The sequence below is a fragment of the Zonotrichia albicollis genome, chromosome 2, assembly GCF_047830755.1.
Source record: "Zonotrichia albicollis isolate bZonAlb1 chromosome 2, bZonAlb1.hap1, whole genome shotgun sequence".
NCBI lineage: Eukaryota > Metazoa > Chordata > Aves > Passeriformes > Passerellidae > Zonotrichia > Zonotrichia albicollis.
This window is the reverse complement of record NC_133820.1, coordinates 115,994,037-116,003,076: the sequence shown is the minus strand read 5'-3', so window position 1 is coordinate 116,003,076 and position 9,040 is coordinate 115,994,037. Positions and strand designations below refer to the sequence as shown.

The 9,040-nt window shown below is 44.4% G+C and overlaps 1 protein-coding gene across 1 annotated transcript in view; it reads left to right on the top strand.

The window, feature by feature from the left end:
* The first annotated feature begins 262 nt into the window (after positions 1 to 262).
* Positions 263 to 9,040, top strand: part of MOGAT2 (monoacylglycerol O-acyltransferase 2) — a 28,809-nt gene continuing 20,031 nt past the window's right edge. Inside the window, exon 1 of the mRNA XM_005487159.3 lies at positions 263 to 356. Within this exon, the coding sequence (XP_005487216.1) occupies positions 263 to 356 (94 nt within the window). The remainder of the gene's footprint in view (positions 357 to 9,040) is intronic.

Genomic DNA, 9,040 nt, shown 5'->3' with positions numbered 1-9,040 from the left:
TTGGGTCCTGAATGAAGTTTACTTTCCAGATTTGGGTGGAAGAAGCATAAAATTGTCACCATCTAACAATGTTGTGAGTCATGATGGTTTAAAGTCCATGACACCTCCCTCTGCTCCCTGTATGGAATGGTGCTGAGTGCAGCCACCACTGTGAGGATGTTGCACAATCCCTTCTACTGTAACACTGGGTAGATATTGACTTTGCACTTTGCATTCACCACTTGCTTCCTTCTCCTTGTGAGACGTGCATGCAGAGGCCAAGATGAAAATTGAGTTTGCTCCGCGGTCTGTGCCGCTTCAGAGAAGGCTTCAGACAGCAGCAGTGGCTCAATGGGTCTGCAGCTTCCTGGGTCTAGGTAAGAGATATCTCTCTTTCCTTTTTCTGACAAGCCAGAGAAGCTTTCCATAGAACTGCAGTATGGTTTAGGTTGGAAGGGACCTTAAAGATCACCCAGTTACAATCTTCTACATTTTTATGCAGCACTCTGATATGGATTTGCTTTGGCTCCTGTCCCATTTGGCCTCAAAACACTCTCACAACACACATGAATCATAAGCAAGTTTGGCAATGAAAACAAAAACACCCCAGGCTGAACCTGGTGAACCCACCAGGAAGAAGCTGTGCATGATCATAAAATTATTTAAGATGTGAGAGGCCACTAAAACTCCCCTTTAAATTGTCACCTGCAGTGTTGTCATATTCTCTTGTCCCTGGTGACAGATGCTGGCCATGGGAGGGATTGGTGCCAGGACATGTCCTGCAGAGCAGAGGGAGTGCCTGGAAGAGGCAGAGCAAATGGAGCTTTCCTGCATCTCCCTGGGGCACTGTGGAGCTGAGCACTGTGCACAGAGGGAGCTGCAAGTGTGGTCTGGCTCTGCCTTTGGAGATGGAGTCTCACCTGCCTTTAGCCCAGGGCATCTCCATTCCTACAAAAGGGAGGAAAAAGGCTCCTAAGAAGATGTGGGGCTCCTACCTGATTTTATTCATTTCCACTTCATCCCAGCTTTTGTCAGCGATCTCCTGGGAGCAATGGGATGAGCTGCCATCCCCTTCCTCTGACTCTTGTCAGTGATTACCAAGGAGTTAGGTGCCTGCCTTTGTGATGGCTGCCTTGTGATGTGTAGGGTGTGTTTTCCCTGAATAAACCCACAGTGCACTCCCATAAGATCTTGCCTTGAGCTTTTCTGTGCTGTTCTCACAATGCCATAGCATTATTTCCTAAAAGAACTGGTGGATATGTGAGTGTACTGGGTGTGGGGGAGAATGTGTACAGACAGCATGGAAGCTGTCAGCTGGTGGTATGAGAAAGGAAGCCAGTCCACCTTTGCCATCAGATCCTGCAGAGATAGAAACATCTGCTCACATGGTCATTGCCAGTCATCTTGCTCTTTGTGCCATCACAAAATGCAGGAGAGGCCATCAAAAATGTCCCTGGATTGTGTCCAATAGCTTAGATTTGACTGAAAGGTGTCTTGTGAGGATGCCACTCCCTCATGTGAGGATGCCAGGAGAAGAAGGTTTATCAGGTACCTTATTAATCAGCTTCCACAACATCCTGGTTATTGTTGCACAGGGGGTGCTTGACAAGGAACCACTGCCTGGTGCTTTGCTCAAAGCCAGTGGTGATTTTGGGGGCTGCAAAATACTGGTCTTGGTCTGGTTTGTGCAACAACATGGTGCCTTTAGCACAATCATACAATCACAGAGTGGTTTGGGTTGACAGAGCCCTTAGAGATCGTCCTGTTGCACTCCCTGCCACGGGCAAGGACACTTCACTAGAGTGGGTTGCTCCAAGCCCCATTCCAACATGGCCTTGAACAGGGCCCCAGGGATGGGGCAGCCACAACTTCTTTGAGCAATCTGTGCCAACATTTTTGGCTTCTTCTCACCACCTGATCAGAGCAGGGTGGCACTAAGGAAGTGCATGGCTGATTGCCTATGCATGGGAATATTTACAGGTCTTTTGCAGCATCTAAAGTGGGTGGGGTTTTCTGCTTCTCTTGCTCTTTAGGTTTAGAATTTTCGTGGTTTAAGGTGTTGCTCTGCTTGGTGTTAGGAATGAGAAATAGAATTACCATGATTGAGGAATGGTACTGTAGGAGGAATATTGGTGACTCTGCTTTTGTAGCCCTGGGAACAGACACTTCACTTTTTACAGATGCCCCTGCACATTCTAGAAGGTCATTTTTCCAAGAAAACCCAAACAGTTTGAGGAAAAGACACATCAGCAGACTGAGATGCAGACAAAGTCACTGACTGGTGGAGGGCATCAGGTGCTGATGGAAATGACACAGGTGCTGTTTTGGATGGGATGCACAGGGAAATGATGATGGGAGACACAGAGGCACATTATCAGTGGAGTGGAAAAACTGCCTGGGGACATTTACAGCCCATCAGGCTGGAACATGGCAATTCTTCCTAGTTTTATGGAAATAAAGATATCAGAGGTAGGTTATCCGTATAAAATGTCTGGGGCCATTTACAGCCCATCAGGAGCCAAGCTGAAAGGTAACATCACAGAGCTTCCCATTGTTATGCCAATTGTGAATCTCAGATGGGAGGTGTGTGAAGCTCCTCCTTTGCTGTGGCAAGACAGCTGCTGACTAGCCTAAAACACAGCAGATCTTTGTACACAAACATCTCCAGAACTATACCTGCACAGAAAGCACAGGCTGTGCTTCAGACTCCCACTCAGTTTCTGAGATGGGCCCTTCCAAAATCTGCTACAGACCTGAGCCTGCATGACCACCTTTGCACCAGTAACTGATGGACCAGAGGAGTGTGCAATACTGGTCCAGACACCCTGCCTTTAGCTCTTTAAATGTTTCTTGGTGTAGGATTGGCTCATGCTGTGTCAGGAAAATTACTCCACAAACACCAGAGGTTTATGTCCAAAAAGGAGACAGAGGAGTCCTGTAACTTTATTCAAATAAAGGGAGAGGCCATGGGCATTCCCCTGGGGTCTCTCAAATTTTTAAAGGACACAGCCTCCTTTTTATCCTAATTTCCTGGGCACATTTTCCTCTCTCTTTCCCCATTGGCTGAGGTACTTGAGAGGTACAGGCTTCCTGAAATGCCTAATACTTAAGACACCCTTCTAATGTATTCTCCCCAGGTCCTTTTTTTTCTTTGTATCAATCAGTGGAATTCCTAAGGAATTTATGATTTTTCCAATTGTTTCTGTCACCTCTGAGTATTCAGTTTGATTTATCAGCAGACCTACAGTTTATTTGTAAAGACAAATCTATCTCATTCCATTCATCAATCAGTGGCATCTTTCCCATTGTTTCTTTCAGCTCTCTCAGTGCTAGTTTTATCTACTAGCAGACCCCACAGCTTGTTTGTAAAGACAAATCCCTCATTCCTTTCAATCTTTCCTGTTTTATTTTCTCAGTAATTGTCTTTACAAACTTAAGTTATAATTTACTTGTTTTTCATTCCTGGATCTCTTTTGGTATTGCAATTATTTGCAGCAACATAGTTTTCTGTCCTTTTGTAGCTATTTCTGGATCAGTGGGCACGGCTACTACCTGCATCCCTTTGATCACATGTTGAATAAGTTGCACTAAGCAAGAGATCATGCCTGGTAAAAAGATTAGAGTTGCTATAGCACAAAAGAGGAAAAAAGCATTTGTTTAAAGCATTTGTTTAAGTCCACCAGGTAGCCACAAACACATATCCCATTCACATCCTTTCCATGTTTGGTGCAATACGTGAGCTAACTTTCTTATTCCTTTTGTTATTTGTTTCACCACTTTTCTATTTGCAAAAAGCAATTTGAGTAATTTAATTTTCCACACACTCTCCCTTCTTCTGCTAACAGATAATCTAATGCCATCTGATGTTGAAATACTGCATTCCTCATCTGAGTGGATTTGTCAGCATGGTGGTCAAGAGCTGTAGCTGTCTGGTTGGTTATTATTTCAAAGACAGCTTGTAACCTAATTATCCAATTTAAATTATAAATAGGTTCTCTGGCATCTGATATTAATACATTGGGATTCCAGGTGTCTGCTCCACAGTATTGCATGATTCACTGAGGTGGGCATTAATCTTTTCCTGACTTTTGGGTGTTCCCTCCATCCAGGGATGCATCAATTGACCACTTTTCTCTAATTAGATCATCATATACCTTGATTACTAACTGATTTCCCTTTTAAAAAGTTTTGCAAGAATTGTAAATAGTTGTGAATTAGACATTTGAGTTGCTTTTATTTCAGTTTTATCTACTAGCAGACTCACTGTTTCTTTGTAAAGACAAATCCCTCATTCCTTTCATAAGTATCACTCTTCAGAACTACACCTTATCCCAGTGCAATTCAAGAGGCCAGGGGCCATTGCTGGTCACCAGGATGGATGAAACTACCTTTTATTTTTTGGAAGAGAAGCGCCAAACAGCCATCCTTGGTGCCATTGTGTACTTGTGTTATAAACCCTGGGCGTCTCCCTGAGCAGAAGAAATCCTATCTGTGATCAACATTCTAGTGAAGAAAAGATCCCATATGTTATCAACCTCCTGCTACCAGAGAACACCTGGCAGGAGGATACACCAAGGTATCCTGGCAAGAGAGATGAAAATCTGGCAAGAGCCATGCAGTCTTGGACACAGCTGGCCAGACTGGGACATTTTGGAGTGCTCCATGATTCCCTCTCTGTCCCTGCATCTGTATTTCCTTCCACAGTCCATGATTCAGCTGGGATGTGGTAGAGATGTGGTCACAGTGTTATCAGGCGATCCAACAGCACATCCCCATTCTCAGCATGGACGCAGCTGGGGCTTATGGAGCTTCCAATAAAACAATTTGTACTGGAGGTTTTTCCCTTCTTGGTATTGGGAGCAAGCTGGCACTTGATTTTCCAGAGATGGAAATAACTTCTAGAGCCAGCAGAATGACAGCAAATGGCCAGAAGGGAGGAATCCTCTGCAGCTGTAGGAGTTACTTGCAAACACAGGCTCTACCTCCTGCAGGGAAATGTAGATTGCTCTGAATGAGGATGAGACCCAAATCCACTCCTCCTCCCATGGCTGACCTTCAAGAGCTGATAATCTTTCCTGGGAAGAACTTGACTTGTTGTTTGGTGGTTTTTGTGTGTTTTTGCAGGTTTTTTGTTTGTTTGTTGGTTTGGGGTTTTGCATATTTTGTTTGGTTTGTTTTGGGGTTTGTTTTGGGTTTCTTTTGGTGATACAATTTGAAACCAAAAGCAGTTAAGAAATGCTCTTAAGAGGGGCACTAGAAAGGTGATAACAAAACCTTATGAAGCAATTCCAGCTGGTTTGGTTCCTTTTACAAAGTTTCTTTAAGCCTGGAGCTTTCCACCCAAAATATCCCAGTTTAACAACTGCAAAAGGAGGATGCTAAGAGATACCCTTATTTTCATCCCATCAGCTGCCAAACACCCCTTGTTGCACTGTTATAATCCTCAGGCACGGAGCTCAGACTTTCTGTGGGCAGGATTTATCTGTCAGCTGCTCCTTTGTTTGTGCTTCTGCTGCCAGGAGAGGGCTTCTGAAACATCCATCTGGCCAGAGATGCCAGCAGCCCTGACTGCAGGCAGCTGTTGCCATGGCTGTGCAAACGCATCCCCTGAGAAGCCAAGCACTGTGGGAGGGACTCATTCATCCCTGCAGGATGCTGGGTGAAGCAGCTTGGCCCCAGTGCCGGCAAGCTCTGCTCCAGCATCCCTTGCAACAGGCAGGCATTGACCATGCTGCTGGTTTTCTTGAGGATGATCCTGACAAGAGCATGGAGACAAAAGGTTCTTTTTATTTCAGAGGCTGGAGGAGGAGTGCAGGTTGTAAGAATGTGTTGCAGGGCGTGGAGTGGGGATCCTATTGCCTTCCCAGTACATGATCTGAGCACTGACCAGTGCCTCCTTGTAATGGAGAGGAACCAGGCTACTGCAGAAAGCTGAAATCAGCAGGCTGGTGCCCAAGCCTGCTGCACTGCTTCCTTCTGCCTCTCTCATTCCAAGTCTCCACTGAGCATGGACACCCATCCAGATACACCATGCAGAACTGTGAGTGCAGAGCTGAACCATGGCAAACAAACCCAGTGCAGGGCCAGGGCATGCTGCCTCTGCAGACCCAGCACACCACACCCAGACTTTGAACCTTCGAGTCATCAGGGTTGGCTCAAAGGGCATGTGGTGCCAGCAAGATCAGGCTTCCCTGGCAGCTGAGTGTAGTCCACAGCCTGCCCACATCAGCTGTGCCCAAGGGTGCACTATCTGTGTAGGTGGCCACAATCAGAACTCCAGGTGACACTGAGGACCTCTGCAATGTGCATCTTGGAAACAGTCAAGGGCAGTTTGGATGGGACTTTGAACAACCTGGTTTAGTGGGAGCTATCCCTGCCCATGGCAGGGCAGTTGGAACTGGATGGTCTTTGAGATCCCTCTAACCCAATGTATTCTGTGGTTCTGCAATGATCTTGCATGCCCTACTGGCAAGTGCAGTATGAATCTGACTCACTTTTGGGCTGTTGTGATAACAAATATCTCTGTGGGCTGCAGTTTTCCCTATTTCAGGCTGATTTAACAAATTTTGTGTTAGGAGCACTTTGATGGGACATGGTCCCTGCTTAGACTTGGCCAGAGAAGTTCTCCATGTGCCTTGAAACCTGTGGCTCCTTTGGAAACCATGGCTTTCTTGGAGCCCATGGCATATTTGTGCTCTCTGTGATATGGTCATTTTCTTGTCCAGAGAGGGATTTACAGCTCACAGCAAAACTTAGCATAAGAAACACACCACTTCATTTTTGCTTCTTTGAAGCAAAGAAGCGATGAGCTTCTTTGAAGGAATCCAGCCCAGGAAACCGATTGACCTGTGGGAAAACAAACAAACAAACAAACAACCCATCAAATACACATGGATGTGTCTTTACTGAGTCTCATACAACCATGGAGATGTGTGATGCTGGGTCCTAGACCATGAAAAGTTGCTGCACTCCTGCTCAACAGATGCACTGCAGAGTCCAGGACTATCCTGTGAATGCTTCATCCAGAGCCAAACCTCACTATGGACAACTATAGAGAAACCTTCCTGAATCTGGACTCATCAGAAAGTGCAAGATTTAGGGCCTGCATATAGCATTCCTTCTTGCCAGGAACCCTTTGGTTTTAGTTTTGGTTTGAAGCAGTCTCCACTTTCCATGACAGTGTAGACAGTGCAGCAGCTAATCTCAGCCCAGAATGATCTATTTTCAGATAACAGAACTGATCATCTTTAATGACTTGCATGATGCCCTTAACCCTGCTCTTACAGCCCTTGTCTGCCTTGAAAGAGCTCTGTGTAAGGGCTTAAGCCATTTTATAGCAATTTAGCAAAAGCCATTGGGCTATAGCACAGAAGTCCAGATGTTGACGATGGAGAGAGATGGGGAAGACTGATTTGGTGATCAGAATCTGATTTTATTGTGGGATACAGATGCTTATATACTATTTTAGGGGAGCCTAGTAATGTGTACTGCAGTGATTAGGTTAAAATCACATACACAAACTTATGCATATCTCAACATCTCTTGCTTGCAGAGTTTAATGAGATTTGCTTTTTCTGGTAAACCAGTCTGATTGAATCTTCTTGCAATCCAGGTCTAATTTTCAAAGTTCCATTTGCTTTTGCCAAGGCATCTTCTTATCAAATCACTTATGTTAACCAAGCCCAAAGACCTTCATCTGTCTTGTGTCTCCCAACATCCCAACATCTCCCCCTTTCCTTTCAACAAAAACCACTCCTTTAATGGCCTTCATAATTAATCCATGCACAAATTGAAAAATATCATAATTAATACAATTATTATAAAAATTATCACATACATACCTATCCTGAAAATAATATTTTAGTTAAAAAACTCCAACCCTAAAAGGCTCAGGCTTAATCTTTATAAACTAAAAGATTCCTGATGGCAGCTGCAGGGGCAGAGGCATTACTGGATTTAGAAATGCTGCCTAAAGTATAATTGCAGTAAAAGGTTTGATTCTTTTACACAGGGTGATAGGGAGAAACATTTTTAGACTGATTCCTATCTGTGCATTTAAAATCAACACAAAAATCCAATTTCACAGAACCCAGGAACTCTAATTCTTGGGGTTCCAAGAGTTTCAGGATGGTAAGGGATCATATTTGATGTGACTTGATTTGCTTTCAAAATTTTTTGTGTAAATATTGGTGTAAAGTTTTGGAGGAGATATATCTGGACCTGCAGAAGAAGGAGATGAGGATCATGTCTGTTTCCAACTTCAAACCTGTTTGCAACTCAAACCTGCCCATTTCTGCTGAGCAGTGGGACCAGTGGTGGTGAACTTAGCCTGGGGACCTGACATGACTTTTGGAACACACTAATAGAGCTCTGTGGAAAATTTCCAGCCACTGGTGCCCCACAAAGTGTTGGTGTCCAGACAGTGGTAAGGAGTTCTTCCTCCTCACCAAATTACAGACCATAAAAAATCAGGTGCCTGCCTAAGGCTGGAATTCGTTTGGATGCAGATATAACTGTACATTTTCTGGAACCTTCCTGTCTCTTTGGTGCCATCCACAGTAACTTTCAGACTGACAGTCCATTCTCAGACAGGAATGGGCCCCTTTCCCACAGAGCACCAAAAGGTTTCAAAAGGAAAAAAATCCCCCAAATCTTGAAATTGAGTGAAGGTCACAAGTGCAAATTTTGCTCTGGGGAAAAAAAAAATTGAATTGCAAATTAATTGAGGAAGAAATTAATAATTATATAATTGTGAGATAAAGCATGGATTTCATCCAGAACTACTCCTTCATAGAGTAGAATGTACTTTGAGCTTTGCACAGTATGATAAAAGGAGAATTAGGTACTGTAGTTTCGCAGCAGACCTGATGACCAGGCTCCTAGGTGGAGTAAAATTGTGTTTGTTTATCATGTGGACCCTGGAGCTGCAGCTCATGTTGTATGCAGCTCTTGAGAGTTACAAAGTCTGTGTCTGTGGCATTTGGAAACGAAGCGTGAGCAGCAGGTTGAGGGAGGGGATTCTCTCACTCCATTCCACTTTTCTGAGACTCCCATTGGAGCA